We start from the raw sequence: 22,831 nt of genomic DNA, 5'->3' as shown, positions 1-22,831 counted from the left end.
AATAATATAAGACAACATCAGATTGCTGATGTACTGCTACTTTGAATTTTGTGGCACATGTTAAACTATTAACATGTTAGCACTTTTGTCCTAGGAGGGACATTACTCTCAAAACTAACTTGCAAAATTGACTGATTAGGCCTATATTAAAAGAGATGCATACTGAGTTTCATAGCACTATAGATTAAATATGCAATTTCAAGCCAATGTAAAAACAGGAAGAATGTGATAAGATTTGGTCACTCTTCATGAGCAACTGAGATTTTCATATCTATTTCATACACTGATAAAAAAAAAAGTAACCTGAGTAGTTGCACGTGTAATGAGTTTGCCCCCATTTCTGTTGGATTTTAGCAAGGAGATGTGGAAATTGATGGTTAAATGAAGCTTCCATCTTATTTTCAGTGGTTTTTGGATGATAAAAGTAGTAGCAAAATTATATTGAAAACAACACATGTTCTGAAGTTGCAAACACAGTTCAATTAAGCATGATTATGATAGTTCGTAGAGATATGTACATGTGCGTAGGTTGATATTTCATTTCAGAAAATGATTTAAGCCTGTGCTATACAAGAGCTGGTAAGTAGCACAATGAAGAAGAAACATGAACTTCATTCGTTCAATTATATTAGGTTTACTAACACTCAGAAACATCTGTTAATCTCTTACAAAGCATTCCTCTAAAGAGAATAGTAACTAAGTGACTGGGGCAGCACTTGAGTCACACAGTGAAAGAGGCACTTCATGTTAGCTTTCATGAGGGTTAGCTGACACGGACTTGCCACACAAGATTATAAGCAATAAAAATAACTTTATATCCCATTAATACTCCTCAAATTCATATGATTATGGTAGTAGGCCTTAATCACTAAGCATAAAGCTAGTCTCTCTTCCAACTCAATAGGGAAAAAGAAACCAAGATATATACCTAGCAAATGACATGTTGATTTTATAGTCTGAATGTGAGATACACTCTTTGAATCCCTGTTTGAATCATTTTTAGGAAACAAAATTTTAAATTGGCTTCTATAATAAAGGCGGCACAATCCAACAGGAGGAGGTTCACACCTCTAGAGCCCATCTGCTCAATCGTGGTGTTACAGAATAAGTACACTTACATTTTGCATAACATAATATATTTCTTACAGCTTGATTTTTCCATTACAATTCAAACTAATACTTGCTTCTCTTAAATATGCTCAAATTAGTGTTTTGAGGAAGGGAGAACAGAGAAGTCTATCGATTTTCATATATTCGCAGAAGCCCTTTCAGCCTGGTTCCTTTCCCACTTGTTTGGACTGTAAGTCCCAGAATTCCAGTATATTCTCTAGTTAGAAATTCTGGTATTAGTGGTCCCAACATCTCTGGAAGACGCCAGATTGACAAAGCTTAGCTAGAGAGAACGGGTTGAGCAAGAATACATTAAATTTAAGGGACTTTGTTCAATTTATATCAATTTGTGCAGGTTAATGTTTGGATGCATAGTGAGCACATAAAAGTTGGACTAATTTACATGTTGATTCAAGCCCAACTATAAAAGAACCTGATTTCAAAATATTCTTATAGAATTGTTTCCATATATATTATACCATAAACTCATTACAATTTAGTACATTTACACGCTAATGTGTATGTATATAGATGTTTGCATGTATGTAGACATACACATATATAGTCTTTTATACTTGAGATCTGTAATGATCAAAATATTAAAAGAAAATTCACAAAAACCTTTAAATGTATTTACAGGGTGAATAAGCGACACACACAATGTTGGAATAAAAGTGTCTCAAATGTGCAAATAACTTACATGCACTTATTTTAACTCTTTACAGCAGTAAGTGCAAAAAAATATTGCCAGAAAACAGGAACATATATTACTAATAAGCAACCCCCCACTTGAAAATAGAAAGTAAATCTGATCTGTACTCAATAATTTCAGTGTTAAAATCCAAATGTACATTAAAATTAAAAGATGCATGTACCAGTTCAAAAGAACTTAAATTAGACGTGATATTTTTCTACAAAATGACAACTTATGCCAGGCCAGCATTCTTAATATAAATATACATAAAAGCAACTCTCTAGTAAAAAGCAGCCAAAATCTTTTTTTAAAAAAATCTTCGTCCATTCATAGGTACTTGGGTCTTAATAACAGACCTCTTGAAATAGGATCTAGTACCTTCCAAGACAGTAGCCTAGCAACATCAACAAATGTACTTCATAGCAGCTTATTTTTTCTCTATTTAGAAGATACAGTAATCATTTTTAAATACAGTGCACATTTGTAGTCCTTTACAACAACTTTCATATGCAGAGGCTCTCAGCTTTCGCAGTGACAGTCTTTCAATATCCTGTTGCTAGCTTCATTCTGCCTGTTTTTAATAACTTGGTCAAAGGAATAAATGTACAAAACTAAAAAAAAAATCCTCAAGTGAAGGAGAGATTGCACTTTTGATATCTAAAACTATTTTCTAGAAAGGAAGTCTTGCTCAGTGTAGTAGTCTTTGGTATGTAAGGAAGTCACTTCTTCAGTAGTGAATTGCAGTTGCCCTGTGAAAGTCATTTGGGTGTGTAGTTCAGAACAAAGGATTTGACGCTACCTTTGTCCTTATATTATGACTGCACTCTGAAAACACTGCCCAACTTTTCTTGGAAAATATTGTAAAAGTAACAACATTGAGTATGACTTGACCAACTCTTTCTAAAGCTGAAAATGCACTGAACCATCTCATCCCAGCATGGAAGCAATCCCAGCCTGAAAGAGGTAGGGGGCACCAGACTTTTGTCAGAGACTCGTGCCAGAAACACTGGAATCTGGAAGAAAAGAATTGATCACTCGGTAGCTTTGAGCTCGCCGGATCATGTCCCGGATTTCTGTGTTCAGCTCCATCAGCTTCGTACAGATTTCGGTCAGGCTTTGGTTAGAGCCTACCAATGCATAAGTGCCAGATTGCCCTAGTGTTTGGTGCCGGAAGTAAATATTCAGTAGAGTCTGGACTTCATCATCCGAACTGCTTCCAAAAATGTCATTTGGCCATAAATTCCTGCAATGAAACAAAAATACAGTATATGCTACTAAAATGGTGTTTAATGCAAATGAAATCTCATTTCTTTAATTCTGTGGCTACACATATAAAAAGATAAAAAACAACAACAAAAAAAACATCCCAGTGTTATGGATATCACAAAATGAAGGGAAAAAACCTTCAAGTGCAAAGATATTAATTGCAATATGCACTGCAATGCATTTAAGAAGATTCCTCTTCAAGGTTTGTTTCTCTTTTGAAGGAAGGGAAGGAAGCTTCATTATTAGCTAGTAAAGTAACTTTAAAACTCCTGGCTTTTTGTATAAAGCAGGTTCTCTTTTTTATTTGTTTGAATCCATTGGGTTTTACAAGATAATGCTTCTGACAAAGCAAACAGATATGATCAGTTGTTTTTTTGTTTTTGTTTTTTTGCTTTTGGTACTATCTCATGTATATATTCCATGCAAAAGAAGCTTGAAAACAATCCATAGATAGTTTAGTGGACAAAACCAGTATGTTCACTAAATTGGCATAACATACTAGAACTTTGTTTCTTTCAACATACAAAACTTAATTTGTGATCAAGACAGGTTTTTTAAAAATTTCAATACCAAACCTTCATTTCTCTAAGCAAGGGAAACTGATAATAGACTGTGTTCCAAAAATATAACATTTTAAAAAAATGTATAGAGATACCTGATGAATGTTTAATTATTTCTCATTTATTAGATTGAAATGAGTCCCTTTAATCTGGATCTATCTATATAAATTCAGCAATAATATTCAGTATTATTCAGTAAAAACATAAGAATAAGAATAATTTTATTTCTATACCGCATAAAACATACAGTATTTGATAGCTGCTCTTCAGAAAAAATAGGAAAATACAATACATTAGTCATCTATTCCAATGTACCTGCATTCTCTTATTTGATGAAGAGCTTTTCCAAGTTCATTGTTTTTCAGACACTCTAGCATAAATTGAATAGCTATTTCTGTAGAAGTGAACATGGGTTCAGAGGTATCACTTTCTATAATCGATGGATCAAGTGCAATGGCAGCACTAGCTTCCTTAAGGTTTTTCTTTAACTCACTCAGTTCTCGTGACATATTTAGCAGCTGTGAAAGGGAAAAAAATAATCATTTTCACCAACATACATTTTTCTCTCATATAAAAGATGCAAAATTCAAGGACAGATGAATTATTTAAATTAGGAGGAACAATATCCATATGAAAATTAATTTAAGAATATACAATATATTTGGTACATCTTGTCCTGATTTTAAAACCAGGGGAGGAATATAGGGTGTTTTACAAGTTAAAGAATATCATAAACTGATTCTTGCTTTTTAAAAAATGTAACAGATATTAATTAAAATAAAATGTTATTTACTGTATTAAACTCAATCAAATCATTGTACATTAACCCAACTTTATGGATTTATTAAGAATATTTTTTAACCAAAATAAAATGCTCTAAGCATTTAATCATACATTTCAACCCCACTGTTCTAAAATAAGATTTATATCTTCCACACTACTTCATGCTATCTTATTATTTCTTTTTAGCCTGTCCAGTTGGCTACAGAGTCTACTTCTTTTGTGTTATATTTGCCCAGTTTTCAAGATCAATGCATGACAAGGGTTTTGTTCTTCAGCTGATTTGTTGCAGACCCTTACACTGTGTTATGTTATTGTTTGGGGGCTGTGAGAAAATGACTAACTCAAGCTTATCCAATTGGTTTGCATGCCTGAGAAAGAATTAGAACCTGCAGCTCCTTGATTCTAGTCTAACATCTTAACCACTAAACCACACTGCTTTTCAACTGCATGTTTGTATTTTGTGAGACTGGAATAAATGGGTTGTGAATCACATTAAACATGGTATCCCTCTCAACTGACTACCTAAAATCAAAGTAAAAGGCACTCTTTTTCAATGGTTCTGTTTCTACTTTTGGGAGTGGTTTCAAGGGGTGGATTCTGCTTAACTCCATGACTTCTGGATCATGAATCTCAGATAACACAGTATTGTTACCAGGGGTGAAATCCAGAAGATTCTGACAGGTTCTGGAGAACCGGTAGAGGAAATTTTGAGCAGTTCAGAGAACCAGTAGCGGAAATTTTGAGTAGTTCGGAGAATCAGCAAATATCACCTCTGGCTGGCCCCAGAGTGGGATGGGAATGGAGATTTTGCAATATCCTTCCCCTGGAGTGGGGAGGGAATAGGGATTTTGCAGTCTCCTTCCCCTGCCACGCCCATCAAGCCACGCCCACAGAACTGGTGGTAAAAAAAATTTGGATTTCACCACTGATTGTTATCCTTGTATTTTTAACCTCCTTTATTCAGCCTACTCTCTATAAATTGAGGTGGGGAAAACTGTATCAATAATTTTTAAAAATCTGAAAGATCTCATAAAATGAGGTTGTTAAAGGACATCAAACTTATTTCCCTTCTTTTTAGAATCAGGTGGGACACTGCATGAAAGCCAATAATTAACAATACGTTATTGTAGACTGAAGCTTATGGCTGTAATGATATACTACCAGTACTATTAAATTTAAAAGGTTGTATTGATTTCAATTTAAACATCAATTCCTTGATGTTTGAAGTCAAGGCAACTCATCAGCAATTCTTACCTGGAGGTTACATTTTATACTTCTAGGTGGTTAGGTTCTGCTTCATTTTGGACAAAAATAGGGCAAGAATACTAATTCCAAGGAACATTATACTACTATTCTATCATGAAATACCATTTCATAATTCCATGATTAGTGTTGGATTATAACTTAAAGAATAAATATATAGCATTTAGATGAACTATGCTTTTTAAAAACCATTCCACAAGCCTATTTAAGAGTAGCCCACTATATGCTACATGCAGCTTACTGTAATACTATAGTTTCAGTATTAAAATTAGGGTAGGGAAGTCTTTTCTCAGCCATGAAATTCAACTGACGGATATTACATTAGTCACTTTTTGCCAATATTTTATTCAACATTCCTGTGGGAAAAAATGGAGTGTAGAGAATGACATGCCAACTTTAGCTCTCTCTCTCTGTATAAAGGAGAAGCAAAATGTATATGTAAAAATATCGAAATGTTTTCTTAAAATGAGACATTTTCATAAAATCTACCAAATGCTCTAAAGTTTTCTACATTTATAATTTTAAAAGAGAGTGCTTAATAGACAATCTTCAGACCACAATGTGTTCAGGGCCCAATAAAAATATAAGAGTGTGATTGGCACCAGAGTTTCCCCATGATTCTGTAATAGGAATTGTGGGGATAACTTCTAGTATAGGCATTACACAGTTAAAAAACTGGGGATGGGGTGGGGGTGGACAGAGGAAAAAAGAGTACTTAATTCCACTCCTATTCACTTTTCATAATTATTCCTTCCATTATGATTCTTGTCCACCAAAATTTAAATGTTCATTACCGATCACTTAAAATTCACCTGATCTGGTGAAAGAAATAAACATTAATCAGAAGACTACAGCAATTACTCCAGGAAAAGATGCTTCTCGTCTTTTCTTTTCTTGCTACATACCTCTGGCATTGTACTAACTTCATGCACTTGTCCGATGAGTTTACAGTATGACTGAAAAAGTAACAATAACTGGAAGTGCAGCTTATATAATCTCTGACACAGTTCCAATTGCTAAAAAAAAAAAAAAAACAATAGTAGAAGAGAGAGTTACTATTAAAAGGTGACAGCTTGGATTTTTCCATAATGTGCTTTGCAACAGAAACTAAGATTCAGGAGTTACAAAACAATATGAAACTATTATGAGTATTTTATGCTATTTCTACATCATTTGTTTAATGTTTCTTTAGGCTGATGATGAATTAGAACAGCAGAGCTGCTAAAATATAAGCCTCTATATCAGTTATCCCTGATACAATTTTTTCCACTGCCATGAACACAGTTGCAAGCCATTCTTTCTTACTCTCAAGCAATATGGAGTTAATAATGATGATCTATCTTGTAGGACTTGAAATGCTGAGTCTTATTAAACTTTATGATGCAGAATCTCTTCTTACATCATTTCTTTTTATTAAGCTAACGTTACCAGAATGACTTTAACATGTCATCTATTTTATCTCTCAATGCAATGTGCATTACTTTTACAAATTAATTGTGACATGAAATGTAAGAACCAGCAAGTTGTGCTTTTACTTCAAGTAGTATCAAACTACATTCTGGGATCGTAAACTGTAATTTATTGTGATAGGAAACAGATTAATGCCTCTATATTCTCCCTTTTCTTCTCCTATATGACCATGAGAAGAAACTTCAAAGCCTTCTCTTCCATTTTTATTAATTTTATTTTACTGTTTTGTCTTCTATCAAAATATTGTGGCTAATCTTATCTATGTTTTGTTAAAACAACAGAATTTCAAAACATGGGTTATGAAACTAGTTTATTATAAAAATTATTATGAAAAAATATAGTTTAGATATAATTGTTACATATTATAATTGTTACAATATTAAGTTTCCTAGTGGCAGAGCTCATAGTTGATTTCATTGCAAAACACATGGCTCATTGTGAAATGGCACAATGGATTCTGGGATTGTAATTTCATGGAATGACTGACCCTTTGAATAAATAAATAAATAATGGACTCAGATATTGAGAATAGATAAATAATTTTTATGGGAACTCTTGCTTAAATTGAGCCAGATAAATTAAAATTAAAAGATTTACTCTAAACTATATTTGTTTCATGGTTTATTTATGTTCATGGTGATTCCCTAACTTTAAAAATTATAGCAGCTGTTCTTTAAACTTTTCATTTATCTAGAAGATTTTATTTTCATTGAAAGCCTTCAGGATCACCACATAAGCCAAAAACATTAAACTGTGGAACTGTAATGTTATATTAGAATTATTACTGTTTTTGTTTTATTAACATTCCCTCTTGAAATCTTACGGACTTGGTGTAAAAAAGCCAAACTCTTGTGAGAATTTGATGCTATTGTATGATCTGGACCCCATTTTATTTTGGTGTCCACTCGAAGAAGCACTTAGAATAGAACAGAATAACAGAGTTGGAAGGGACCTTGGAGGTCTTCTAGTCCAATCCTCTGCCCAGGCAGGAAACCCTACATCACTTCAGACAAATGGTTATCCAACATCTTCTTTAAAATTTCCAGTGTTGGAGCATTCACAATTTATACTACCTTAATGGTTAAAATAATAGATTTATCTGCAGACTACAGATTCAGAATTATTGCCCAATAACTTTTGTATGTGACTGCAAATGACTACTGTAAATTCTGAAAGTCAGTTACTTAATGTCATATCAATCCATGTGGTTGTAGATTATCGTTTGTTACAAGGTAAGTCATTATACAGTAGCCACTTAAAAGCAGTTGAACTCCTTCTTGCATAATGAATATATGTAGTGAATTTGTAATTGATAACTAGGTATCTGGTCCTCAAGAGAAATGACCAATTAAGGCTACAAATAACAGCCGTCTCATATGAAATAATAATGTAGCTAGTTTGCTGCAGTGATGGCTGATGAGATCAGGAAACAAGTCATTTCTTTAATAAAGTATTCTATTAGTTTGATTTATTCAGAAGAGAAGCAACTGAGTGCCCTGATAATTAAAGAAGGCTAATATACTTTCAAATAAAATTCATATAATAATTGGAGTTAAATGTTACATGGTCAGAATTTATAAACAAAGAAAGCTCCATTCAAGGAACTTGGGAAACTGTATAGTAAAATAAAATAAAAACAAATAATTTAATAACAATGATTGTACACTGAATAAATAAGAAAGTGAAAAGGGAGAAACATGCTAAGAGTTAAAACAGTGTATTAGTCCATATTTTAATGGACAAAGAATATGAAAAGAATGTTTAACTTACTGCAAGAGATTCCATTTGCTACACAGCAAGCATGGCACAGGAAAAAGGAAAGGAAAGAAAGTAAAGTGTCAGTGTAATGCATGCAACTGGAAAAGCACAGCCATTCCTACTAGTCTCTTACTACAATTAGCAGAGTTTATTTTGAGTTGCTAAAGTGATTCAGGATGTATCAAGTACACAACATGCATGGCTCAGAAATCTTAATCATCATTGTAAAATCAATAGTTGCAATTCTCTTATAGACCAGAGTGATCTGAAAGAAAAAAATCAAATCCCATAATAAGATAGTATGTATTAGAACTGGCCAAATAATATATACTAGCTTGTGATTTCCAAAATCTTCACCAGCAAGATGCAACAGACTGGAAGGAAAAGGTTACAAAAACAGAACATAATGTGGGAATTATGAAGTCTATGTTTTCATAATTTTAAAATTTCCATTTTAAGAAATTTTAAAAAGCTGTGGATGCAAATTGATTAGGCTCTTTTAGTATCATGCAGGTTTCAAACAATATTTAGGCGGGTTGAGGTAAGCAAACATATAAGGTAAGCAGGATTGTCCCATTTTTTTTAAGTAGAAGGTCAGGTCCAAGTTATTTGCAGGATATTCACTGTCATATTTTTAACAGCATGCTCTGCTACCTACTTATTACAGTTTAGGAGGAGATTTAAAGCTCCCTAGTGTTTTTAGAATTTTTTTTTAAAAAAGATGGTGATTATGATTTTTTAAAATAGGTTTTCTGTATGTTGTAATCCGTTTGGAGCAATGACAGAATATGCAGCATACCTTTCTAAAAAGAAAATAAAAACAAATAATATGATTCATTTTTTAAAAATACTGCCCCCACCTCAACCTCATCTGTATTGTGCTTAAAAGGTTCTGTGAATCTCTAAAGTTTATGTACAATTTTGTAGTTGCTGATTCTGATAAAAAGCCTCATGTACTGTAGATGTTAACTATAGTTAACCTATTTCTGAAAGCCATTTGTAAATTAAGCTATCATTTTTAGTGTATTGATATCTTTAAAATATAGCATAAGATAATGTATAGGAATATTTTCTTAGGATAGCTGACAAATTAAATTGCCCATAGCATTCAAACTGCTGACAAAACCATCTATATTTGCACTAGAACATGTTATATCCAACCCGAATACGAAAGATTATGGTTCTGTGAATCATGAGCCTATATAATATTTCTTTTTCCTAATAAAAATACCACCAGTCACCTATTTCAAGAAAGCTCTTTCTCAAACATCTGTTCAGCTGTCAATAAGGAATACAGTATGTGGGAACAATCTACTCTGGAACCATCTTTCCTAGATCAGTGACTCTAATCTCCAAAGCCATATTGACCATCATAGAGGACTGGTGCTCTATCACTGTAAGAAAAGGAGAAAGAGAGTGCCCTACCAGGGAAACATTTCTGAGGAAATGAAACTAAGGAAATGAAAGATGATTGCTCTTCCAATGATCTCCTGCTTCAGTGATTTTCTCTTGCTATATATTCACTTCATTTTTGGGAAAAAAATCATAATTAATTTGCCATGGAAAGTAATGTTAAGAAATGCAGCATTTACACCTATGCAATCTAGCTAAAACTGAAGTATTTGGATATATTTTGATGATATTGACTATGACAATAGGACACAAATCCCAAAATGTGTGAGTTTATATACCCAGAAGTACAAAAACATTACAAATAACATTAAAATGTCATTTTTATTATTAGACTTTTATCTCACTTTTTCATGTATGACTAAGGCAATGAACTTACCTAATTATTATGACTATAATAGCTAGCTGTTATGTTTACTAATATTATACTAAATTATGATGACAGTTGAACCTCCAGAACTAGTCAAAAACTGTTATTTTTCACTTAGACCAGTGTTTCTCAACCTTGGAAGCTTGAAGATGGGTGGACTTCAACTCCCAGAATCCCCCAGCCAGCGCTGCTGGCTGGGGGATTCTGGGAGTTGAAGTCCACCCATCTTCAAGCTACCAAGGTTGAGAAACACTGACTTAGACATTAGTACACCATTTTTTAAATATGTTGCATTACAAATATATAATTCTACCACTGCCTACATCCTTCATTGGATAAAAACAATGAATTTTTGGCATTTAAAAGGTTTGTCTTAGCAGTATCTCCAGTTGCACCACATATGGGTAACCCTTGATTTACAACCATTAATTTAGCAGCCATTTGAAGTTACAATGGCACTGAAAAAAGTGACTTATGACCATTTTTCACAATTACAGCTGTTTCAGTATGCCTTGGTCATGTGATCAAAATTCAGACGCTTGGCAACTCACATGTATTTAGGGCGGTTGTAGTGTCCTGAGGTCATCTGATCACCTTTGCATCTTCTGACAAGCAAAGTCAATGGGAAAACCAGATTCATTTAATGACCATGCAACTTAACAACTGCAGTGATTCACTTAACAACTATAGTTTGTAAAATGGGTCAAAACTCAATTAACAACTATTTGCTTAGCAATGGAAATTTTTGGGCTCAATTGTGGTTGTAAGTCAAGGACTACCTGTACAAATTTGTGTAAAATCTCATGCCTTCAATATTTTTTCTTACTTAGCTTTTTCTTTATGGCCACCCTGTTTACCTAGCCAGAATGAAACCAATATTGTTTGCTGTACAGCATGAGAAAATGAATAAAATAATAACATTGATTTTTAAATTACTCAGCAATATCCTGAAATGTCCTAATGCTGCATATTTGACTGAAAGTTGCCTTGCTGTACAATATTATATAAAGGCACAGCTAAGAATCAGACGAAGTTGTTAGCTGTAATCCACTACAGACAGTTATTGGTGAATTAATCCTAACTTACTTAATATAGGAAACACTGCAGTTTTAAGCATTTATTGCTTTAGTTGATACATACAGAAGTTTTTCCTGTAAAATGCCATTTAACTAGTTCTGTCCGGTTTGATGATCTAAATATGAAGTCAGATAGAAAGGGATATGAGATCTGACAGATTTTTGTCAGAGTTTGTCTTATAGCCAATATCTCAACTTTCTGCATGACTTGAGGTACCCTCTGAATACTTAATTCAACTAATATAAAAAGAGTAATCAGGCAACATATAATCTTTGAATTAGTCAATGTAAATGAATGAGCATATTTTAATAATGTAATCTTGTGTCCAGAGGGAACACAAAATATGGCCCTGGAATGTTGCTTTGGTCTGTGAATTAAAATATATTGTCATTTGGATGGGAAAAGGCAGGAGAAATTCAGTTTTAATTACATTAGATAGATTTGCTTAGTTTCGAAAAACCCCTAATTTGTGGCAAATGTACTTCGTCACTGCCAGGCTATATAAAGCTTATGGCATGCCAGGACAAACCAATAGATCATTAATAAATGCTTTTTCACTAAAATAATTATCACTGGTTAAATCCTATAAGGATTGGAAACTACAAACCTCATTATCCCAGAAAGATAGATATGCTGATGGAAAGTTAAAGCTGAACATTCTCTAATTCCACATACAAAAATAAGGACAAAGGTTTACTTTCTCTTGTTATTATTTTATGCATATGGCCAAAAACTTGGAGGAGACCCAGTGCAAAGAGAGAAAACTGATTATGTGGGAAATTAAAAACAAATATTTTTAGCACTGACTAAACCAATAACACAGTTACATTATGACAGAAGGGAAGTTGAAAGAGTAATATGCAAATAAATCCAGAAAGCAAAAGCTTTCACAATCTTCAAAACTTTACAGGGAAAAAAATCCATTCAAACTACATGTTGTTATTTGTAATATTATCTGCAATCTCCAGATCCTGGGAATAAGCTATTTTTTTTCAGTTATGGCAGATATACTGCTTTTGTCAGACCATCTTTTTCGTTGGATTTTCAGGCCTGCCACATTTACTACTGTGTGAAACTGGGAGGGGGGATTGTGTGAAGCCAGAGCAATATAGAGTGATAATAACATTCCTTTCTCAGAAAGTCAAGGACATCTTGCCCTGCACCTGGACAACTGGAACTGGGAGGCATCTCCAGTTGCAATGGTGCTTGGATTGGACCATGTGATGGACATGTGGGTGTTGGGCAGGGACTTGAACTTTCCTTTGGGTGGAGAAAACCTGGAAGCTCTCAGATTCGGGTTTTCCCAAATGTGCCAATATGCCATCTCTAATAAAATGGGAATTTGAGGAAACTCAAGCCTCGGCGTTTTCTTTCATTGGGGGTGTTACTTGGAACCCTGACAGCTTTCATTCATAATTCTTCCTGATTCTATTGTTTCAAAGAAGCTGAAGTGAAATTCATTTCCAAGCCTTTTGCAAAGAAACTGTTCGTTGTTGACCAGGAGTGCAATAGGCCATAAGTACTGATTTGCTTTCCACACATTGTAAAGAAATACATAAATGCAGAATATATTGTTCAGCCCTTGACTCTGAACATGGTATGGCCAGTGTATTAATCAGCACTGGATTCACACCAAGACATTAGAATTAACAGTCCATTAACATTACAATATGTCTTCAATGCTGATTTATTCCTTGAGCTTCTTAAACAGGAACATATTTATAGGCCAGAAGAGAAGACGATGTTATGTCCTATTCCAAGCAGAACAAGTCAAAGAATCACAAGGTTGGACAGGATCTTTGTACACTAGGTATGACAGGAATGATGAAATCCTTTATTATTCACATCTACTTATATGATAAGTCAGCAGCCATGATCAAAGTAGTACTCCCTATTTTTATGGTATGGTACTTAAATGATCTGAACATTTCTTTTTAAGTTTATGTGGTTATTTTCAAACTAATAGTATGATTTTAATACCAGCTAGGGGATTAAACTGTGTGCAGAATTGACAGACTGGCCTATAAGCCCTGAAACATAATATATATGTACTTACACAAATCTCTTTCCCAAAGAGAATGTAAACCAAGGTTCTAGATTACTGGGGGAATCCCTTTCATGCTTTTTCAAAGAGTGCTTTTGAGTTGAAGGCAAAAAGATGCTTTTGCAGTAAATGAATGATCCTGGAAAAGGAATTTTCTTGCTCCTGCTTTAAGGACTAATGGACTAATGCTACTACATTCACTTCAAATCCCTCTTTTGCCTTCTGGTCCAAAGTGTGACACAACTCTATCACTAATACATATTGACTTTCTGATTAGATAGTAATGATGTGCAAAATATTCAAGGGGTTGTTTGCAAAGACATTGAAGTTGAGCAGCTATATCTGTTGAATGGGCTTTCCTGTGTCACCTCTGAGTGCAGGAGCAGGCATAGACCTTTTGTTGCTAATCTCTGTACTGTATATGTACATGAACAACCTGAAAAAGCGTTTGAAGCAGCTGGAGGATGGCCGTTGGAAGACAACCTCCTTCTGGCGGATGAGGCTGGCCCATTTGCAGATTCCCTTCCAATCCTTGCACAGACTCATCAGAGGCATTCTCCCCAGAGAGAAGCTGGCAATCCTAGAAAAGGAAATGCCTGCTTGTCCCAAAGGTGCTTTTTCAAGAGGCAACTGGACTTTCTGGTTTTTCTTTGAAGACGTTTCGCTTCTCCAAGATGAGAAGCGAAATGTCTTCAAAGAAAAACCAGAAAGTCCTGTTGCCTCTTGAAAAAGCACCTTTGGGACAACCATGACGTGGATGACTGAGAATCTCCATAGAAATGCCTGTTTCTTTTTCCATTAATGGCATTTGATTGAGATGGGCAGCCAGAAGCAATTAAATTAATAAATCTCCATGATTTTTAGGTATGTACATGTACACTAGGTCAAGTACACATTGACTTACTGATGGGGATTTGAAGGAAGAAGGGATTTTTCAATGTTCAAACAAACATGGGAGTATAAACTTCTCTTCAGCATGTATGAGAATAATTCAGAATCTGCTTATATTAAGTTTCATAGTTGCTATGGTATTAGACTGAAATTGAAAGCAACACAAGGCACACAAAATCTTCCTCCAGAAACATCACCATATAACCAGAATTTTTATTACCTTTTCTTCTGAATCTCCTGGCTGACAAGTGATAACCCCATCTCTTGAACCCCCTGAAAAAGTTGCCTTGCAGTTTGCCAGCCACTGTTTATAAAAAACAATATATATGTATATATGTGTGTACATACATACATACACATACACACCCACACATATTTATATAGGCATTAGCACAGAACACATAAACTTTCAATTTTTCAAAAATCATACTTTTGAGATAATATACATTTTACTGAATTTCTAAATATTTTCTGGAATAAATCTAAGAAAGGATGCATTACTGTGCTGAATATCAAATTCTTGAATGAAAATGTAGATACAATGTACAATGTAGATACTACATTGTAACTTAAGTCAAATTTAATCACATTATGACAACTCCAATCCCTAAAATCTTGTTTACTTCCTAAAATGTTTAAGTTTTTAAAATTAAAATCTTTAACATACAGTATATTCTGAGAGTAATGAATATACATCAGGGTTAACTAGCTCTATGTTCTCCAAAAAATAGTTTACTGATGAACTAATCTCCTTCCAGATTTTATACTTAAAAGTAAGACAAAATCAACATAAGACAAAACATAACGATCATGCTTACAGAAAGTGTCGCTTCTTTTCTGTTATTATATGTATCCAAGTATTCTTGTAGTTCTAAGACACTAAACTTTAATTTCTCTAGAAGCCCACAAGAGAGAAGCTGGAAAAAAATAAAGATGCTTCAGTGAACATTGTTTCTTTCAAAGATTGGTAAAAATTGCTCTCATTGAGTAATGAAAATCAGTAGGGACAATCCTATAAGATTGTAGGGACAAATCAGTAGGGACAATCCTATAAGAATTAAACTCTAGAATGGTCATGCATAATGGCTTTGTCATTCATGTGAGATCAGATGTTGCAGAGAAACTCTCTGGTCTAGCTGATGATTCTCAGTCATCCTGATAAAGTTATCTTATGGCTGAGTCATGGAAACTAGACTTATTTTCTCGTTGGTTTGAAATGTTTCACTGCTCATACAAGCAGTTTCATCAGTCAGAGCCAGTTATTTAGCCAGAGAATCGTTGGAATGTACCAACTCCTCCTGCACCAACCTCTCCTCCTAACTAACTTGCTCCAATTGGCGAAGATGCTTGGATGAGCAGTGAAACATCTCAAAAATCAAGAGAAGAAGTCCAGTTGTCATGATTCAATCTTCAGATAACTTTACCTGGATGACTGAGAATCTGCACTGACAACGCACTTTGGGGAAAAAATGCCTGGGGTTGATGTGGGAGGAGTTGGTACATTCCAAGGACTCTTTGCCTGACTAACTTGCTCTGACTGATGAAGCTGCTTGGGTGACCATCAAAATGTACAAGAAAACAAGAAAATAAATCCAGGTGCTGTGATCTTCAGACGGTTAGCCTACTTCATGAAGAACATGGTTTGGGATTTGAATGGTAGCACTTTGGTAATATAAGTTTCCATTTATAGTCTGACATGGTAATTCGTATAAAAACAGATTTTGGTGATTAAGGCATCTGGCCTTTCATGCATTAGGCATGAAAGTCAGTTGGGTGACTTTGGGCCAGTTACTCACTCTCAATTCAACTGACCTCACAGGTTTGTTGTTGTGGGGAAAATGGAGAAGAAAGGTGTGTTGGATATGTTTGCCATCTTCAGTTAATTGTAAAAATAATAATAAAGATGGGATGCAAATAAATAAATAAATAAAAATAAAATATAATTATGCATTAAAGGCTGTATTGTATGCTCCATAATATGCAACGTATCTTTAATTATCCAGGGAACAAATATTCAGGAGAACTGAGATGCTGATCATGAAAAGAGATGATGAAATTACACATCCACGTAATTCTAATAAATTCTAAAAACATGCTGCTTTTGTGTGATTGCTTATGTAAATATACTCACGGTTTCAGCATCTACAAAAAGGGTAGGACACTCTGAACATGAAGTCAGCATCTGGGATGAGCTCACAAACTTTGAGCCAATTCCTCGCAGATTGTCACCAAGATAGCTGGCAGCATCACAAGTTAGAAAGCAGAATCTTTTCTGAATATTCTGTAAAGCAGAATTATATTTGTTGTAGAATGCATCTTTTAGTTTCATAGACAGGTCTTGTGTTACGACCGTAATGGAGTTTGACCATTAAGGTTGCAAGTGGTGACGACACCCATCCTCTGCTCTCCCTAATGCAGTTGTTGAAACAAACATATGGGTTTTTAAACTGGTACAGGGTTCCTCAGGGGTGAGGGAAGCCCTGAGAGGCCCACTGCAGGCTCAGGCTTGTCTTCCCTAAGCTTCCCAAGGCTTCCTCCACCCTGAGGCATCCCATACTCTGCTTCTCACTCCTTGGGCTCCTCATAGCCTTTCAGCTTCCTTTCCATCCAGCGACCTGGGGGAAATCAGGCTTGCTGGAGTGTGCAAGCAAGGAGAGATCAAGCTGGATGCTACAGCTGGCCTGATCTCCCTTGGGTGAATGAGCGGCTGTAGGGACTTGGCAGGGTGGGGTGGTCCACTTCAATATTTACCCAGGATTGATCATATAGGATTCTAGAACCATTTCCTTACCTTAAACAAGGAAGAAAACACATGGAAGGTATAAACAGCACAAGAGCCATCTGAGTCACACATTAGCTGGTTGATATGACTACGCCAAGCTTCTTCTGCGGCATCACAGGCAGTAGGTTGAAATGCAGCCAGGATAGCAGAAAAGAATGGGGAAGGTGGGGGTGAAGCAGTGCGGTCACCTTCACCAAAACTGTAACAAAGAAAATCTCAAAATGTTAGATAAGGATAGATAATGTGTCTAAAACGTCTTGGTTTTCATACATGTACAATCTTAATGAGTTTAATGATTTGACATGAACCATTTCTTAAACTCTGTCATGTGTGCATTTTTCAATTCACCCTGGCATACCTATGAGTAAACCTCTGCCTCTTGGGAGTTTATGTTGCATTTTTAAACATTTCCTTTTAGTTTAATTTTAAGAAATAGTTTTCATTTATTTGAACCATTTTACTATGTTTTGCTATGCTGTGAATTTTTTTGTGTGCACTTTTAGTTTACTAAAAAGAAATACAGATTAAACTGCTCTCATACATAAATATATGTATAAAGAAACACAACCTTGATTGTATGACTGCTGCCTCAAAAGAAAACCTCTCGTCTGGACTATTGTAATGCTCTCTACATGGGGCTCCCCTTGAGGTGCACTCGGAGGCTCCAACTGGTGCAGAGTGCGGCTGCGCGGGTGGTTATGGGAGCAACGTGGAGTTCCCATGTAACACCTCTCCTGCGTGAGCTGCACTGGCTCCCGGTGGTCTTCCGAGTGCGCTTCAAGGTTCTGGTTATCACCTTTAAAGCGCTCCATGCCTTAGGACCTGGTTATCTACAGGACCGCCTGCTACCACCAATAGCCTCCCACCGGCCAGTACGCTCACATAGAGTGGGGCTCCTCCGGGTGCCGTCGGCCAAACAATGTCGACTGGCGGCCCCTAGGGGGAGAGCCTTCTCTGTGGGGGCACCTACGATCTGGAACAAGCTCCCCCCCGGAGATACGGAGGATCCCGGATCTGCGCACCTTCCGTCGCGCGCTTAAGACTTTCTTATTCCATCAAGCTGGCCTGGCCTAAATCTTCTCCCCTTTTTAAATGTAAATTTTAATTTGTTTTAAATTATGGTGTATTTTAAATTCAGCCAAATTATTTAATTCGTTTTTAATTCATTTTAAATTTTTGTATTTATATGTTTTATCTCGTGGCTGTTCACTGCCCTGAGTCCTTCGGGAGAAGGGCAGTATAGAAATTTAATAAAATAAATAAATAAAAATAAATAAAACAACAAGATGACAACAAAAACACAGACACCACTATGTCTGTATCTAAAAAGACATTTTCCTTTCAAGTAAATACTGTATGAAGAAAATATATATATATATATATATATATATATATATATATATATATATATATATATATATATATATATATATATATATATATATATATGCATATGGAAAGAACTAATCTAAAGTTTGGGATAAAACACAACTGGTTTGGAGCAGCAACAAAGGTGCTGGACTAAGAGCAAGAAGGCTGGATTCAGTTCCACTTGATGACCACAGAATTTCACTGGGCAACTATGGGTCACTCACACTCACAGCCAAAGAGTGAGGTTGTTGTTGGGAACAACAGAAGAGAGTGCTATGCAATGGTGGGTTACCCCCGGTTCGGACCGGTTCTATAGAACCGGTAGTAAAACCGGCAGGAGGCTCCGCCCACTGACCCTGATGTCATGTGAAGTGATCTGCGCATGCACAGAAGCAAGGTGTGTGCGTGAGCAAAGCGAGCACGCATGCACGATCCCGTTGCGAACCAGTAGTAAAGGTAAGTACAACCCACCCCTGGTGCTATGTATATTGCGTTGAACTCCAAGGAAAGAAGGAAGGGAGGGAGGGAGGGAGGGACCAACTCACCTGGTAAGTGCATATTGGTCTAGCAGTCGGTCACCTTTTTCTTCAGCTTCAGTCATATCTAGACTAAAACTATCACTGTATTCAAATGCTGCTGGGAGTTCATTGGTAGATCCAGATAGATCATCTTCCTGAACTGAGGTATCTTCTTCTTCTTGGGCACCTTCCACCTAAAGGAATCAATTATAATTATAAGTAGAGCAATTAATATTACAATTTGAACTCAAATTTGTTTCAAATAACTTAATGAATGTGTCCCCATGCTACTGCTAGAAACAATACAGTGGATTGCTCCTTGTTTGTTCCAGAACAATTTTACTTTTAAATTTCTGAATCTAGCCTACAACTCTTGGTAGTGAAAACTATTACTTCCAAGCCAAGACAAAGTCACTTAGGGATGCTTATAAAGTCAAATAATATTGATACAGCCAAGAGCCTTGGTGGCGCAGCAGACTAAAGCACTGTTAAGTAACACCAGCTGTCTGCAATTACTGCAAGTTCAAATCTCACCAGGCTCAAGGATGACTCAGCCTTCCATCCTTTCGAGGTAGGTAAAATGAGGACCCGGTTTGTGGGGGCAATAAGCTGACTTTGTATAAAAAAGAACACCGCTTGGGGGGGGGGGTGAAAGCCCTACTAAGCAGGTATATACAAAAGTATGAAGGCTATTGCTTAATGCATTGTAAGCCACCCTGAATCTCCGGAAAAGGACGGCATATAAATCGAACCAATAAATAAATAAATAAATAAATAAATAAATAAATAAATAAATAAATAAATAAATAAATAAATAAATAAATAAATAAATAAATAAAAGTTCATTTAGCAAATATGATCATATGATATGATATAGTATTTGTTATATAGCTGCATGGAGCTAAAATTATTCATTTGCATGAAAATTCAAAACATGGGCAATCAAACCATAAAGTTACTATGATGAATTAATTCTTTTTACTTAGAGCAGAGGAAGGAAGAAAAAAACAGGATTATGGAAGAGAAGAAAATACAATTTTTTTCAACTGAAAAAAAAAAATTCTATTTTTGAGTCAGAAAATTTATTGAACATTTTTAAAAGAAAATATTTCCAAGGGAAGAAAACAAAAATCACAAGCACAACCAAGGCAAATCTACTAAGCCCTTATTAACTTTTACTAACTTTTGATAGTTGTGTCCACGATAAGCTTTGTTTCAGGCATGTGAGACTTACAAAACTCTGCACATTGTAATCAGCATTCTCAAAGTAGCTCAAACAAGCAAAAATTGAATCCATTACAGTCAGTAGCACAATAGTACTCCCACATTTAGGGGACGGAATAGAATTCATATTAACTCCCACAGACCACTGCTCTATTAAAGCTGTAAAAGTGTAACGCCAACATTTTCCAGGGTAACTTGAGAAGCTTATATATTTAATTTGGTGCCCAAAAACATCTGACTTTGTTATGCAAAATTGTAAAGTGTTATTTTGCAGACCTAAAACTCTAGCAAATATGTATTCCTAAGCCCCCCCCCCCAAATCCCGGCCACTGTTTCTTGAAATTTTAAAATCATTCACCTTTGAATCTTCAGAGACCTGGAGATTATTCATTTCTGGCAAAGACGTGTTAAAGCTAGACGTTCTTGAACTGAAAGGAGGCGGACCTGATGCTGCTGCCTCACATGGTGTGGAAAGGGCATCAATGTGATTTGTGTCCTCAGAAGGGGAAAGTGTCATGATCTGTTAAAAAAGAGGGAAAGGGCACATTCCTCTGAGAGATGCTTCTGCGCAGGCCAAAGCACTGAATGAGAACTGCCCAAAGATTCCTCCTTTATCTGTCCCATACAAGTCTGAATATGTGAGACAGAGCTGACATCATTTTCCTGAAACTATTTATGATTTTCTTTTGGTGAAAATAATACAATGAATATATGTATTAGTTTCATAACCATATCTTTAAAAATAAATGCTGACTCCTTGTGAAGATTTTTTTTTAAAAAAAACATTCTACTAAAAAGAGTGATATGAGAGTATCTGATATGAGAGTATCTGGCAACTTTTGAAAACTCTGCATTTTTTTCATATTTGTTGACTCTCAAAAGGTGAAGCAATTCAGAACATATTTACTCACTTAAAGCTTATGGCATCCAATTTCATTTGAAGTGAATTCAAATATCAATCTTTCCTCATTTTTAAATGCAGTTTAGTTTCTAGCAGCTTAACTTTAAGTACTTACAAGTTCGGATTGTTCCAAGATTTGACTTGTTGTAAGGTCCTCCTCTTCCGATGATTCATCAGAGTCTTCATGGTTGATTTTGTTTAGGCTGGGAATACTTCCTGAAAGCTGGCTTTCTTCCAAAAGCTGCATATCACACTTGTCCAGACTGTCAAGAGAACGCCTACGAACTCCCCAGTTGAAATTGTCCATGCTTTCACCCTGCAATCATAGCAGTGCTTTATTTTCTCTGCCACTATACAACAAATTCTTCCTACCTGACATTTAAAAAACATTTATAAGTTTGTGCATTTCAAGGATATATATATCCTTTAGTATATATTTTAAATCCAGAAATATAAAACCATAGCTTTTTACAGAGGGAAGCTTAATAATATTATGATCGTCTCCTCTAAAAATTATTCTATTTTCAGAGCTTTAATTTTCAGAATGTTTGAATGATGAAATTCTATTTATTTTCATGTCTGACAATGAAGACTAAAATTTTAAAATTATGAGACATCCTTTCACTGTACACATTTAGTAGTAATGTCTATTATGAGGAATTTCTACACATATGAAATTATTTGTTCATGCAGTTGAAAAAAGTATTTTTTCAATAACAGAAACAATATCAAATCCCAAAATACCAATAACAATAACAATAACAGAAACAATATCAAATCCCAAAATAACAATACCAAATCCCAAAAGAACTTGTCTGTCTGTCTGTCTATCTATCTATCTATTTATCTACAATGTTGAAGAGCAAAATTAAAATAAAATGGAACACTCAATTTAACATGCATAATGCAAGATTCCACAATAAAAGAGCCCTTATTTTTAATCCTGATTTTCTAAAAATAAACCTAAAATTGTTTTATGTGTAAAAAAACAGATGAGCATTTCTTATTTAATAATAGTTTACTTTTTTTAAAAAAATATGTTCTGTGTTTACATTTTAAATCTAGTTAACATTGTATAGTGCAATCTTACACTTGCTTCCATAGAAACAAGTCTTAAAGGATTTAATTTGGCTGAACTTCTAATAGATTTTTTTTTTCAGTCATTGATGTGTTGACAGGTTTGCTTACTTCTAAAAATGAAGTAAGCAAACTTGGGTCTTTATCACTGAAAACACTGAAGATCTGTACAGTTATCTTAAAACATGAATGAATTTGATTAATAGCATGTACTCCAATTCTCCTTGCACTTTTTTCTATTTGTGGCACAGTCTAACATTAA

The 22,831-nt window shown here is 35.0% G+C and overlaps 1 protein-coding gene across 7 annotated transcripts in view; it reads right to left on the bottom strand.

Moving 5' to 3' along the window:
• Positions 1–614: 614 nt before the first annotated feature.
• FRY (FRY microtubule binding protein) overlaps positions 615–22,831 on the bottom strand; it is a 179,952-nt gene continuing 157,735 nt past the window's right edge. For 5 of the 7 annotated variants that reach the window (XM_060686269.2, XM_060686272.2, XM_060686267.2 and 2 more), the window contains 11 exons: positions 21,608–21,808; positions 20,950–21,111; positions 19,395–19,561; positions 17,488–17,677; positions 16,828–16,977; positions 15,515–15,613; positions 14,917–15,000; positions 8,917–8,934; positions 6,582–6,692; positions 3,946–4,148; positions 615–3,047 (listed from right to left, as the gene is read on the bottom strand). In XM_060686269.2, the coding sequence (XP_060542252.2) occupies positions 2,789–3,047; positions 3,946–4,148; positions 6,582–6,692; positions 8,917–8,934; positions 14,917–15,000; positions 15,515–15,613; positions 16,828–16,977; positions 17,488–17,677; positions 19,395–19,561; positions 20,950–21,111; positions 21,608–21,808 (1,644 nt within the window). In that variant the 3' untranslated portion in view covers positions 615–2,788. The remainder of the gene's footprint in view (positions 3,048–3,945; positions 4,149–6,581; positions 6,693–8,916; positions 8,935–14,916; positions 15,001–15,514; positions 15,614–16,827; positions 16,978–17,487; positions 17,678–19,394; positions 19,562–20,949; positions 21,112–21,607; positions 21,809–22,831) is intronic. The other 2 variants (XM_034411106.3, XM_034411124.3) reach the window with 1 other exon arrangement.

This window comes from Pantherophis guttatus, chromosome 5 (assembly GCF_059756535.1).
Source record: "Pantherophis guttatus breed Tessera chromosome 5, ASM5975653v1, whole genome shotgun sequence".
Classification (NCBI taxonomy): domain Eukaryota; kingdom Metazoa; phylum Chordata; class Lepidosauria; order Squamata; family Colubridae; genus Pantherophis; species Pantherophis guttatus.
This window is presented reverse-complemented; position numbering and strand designations above follow the sequence as displayed.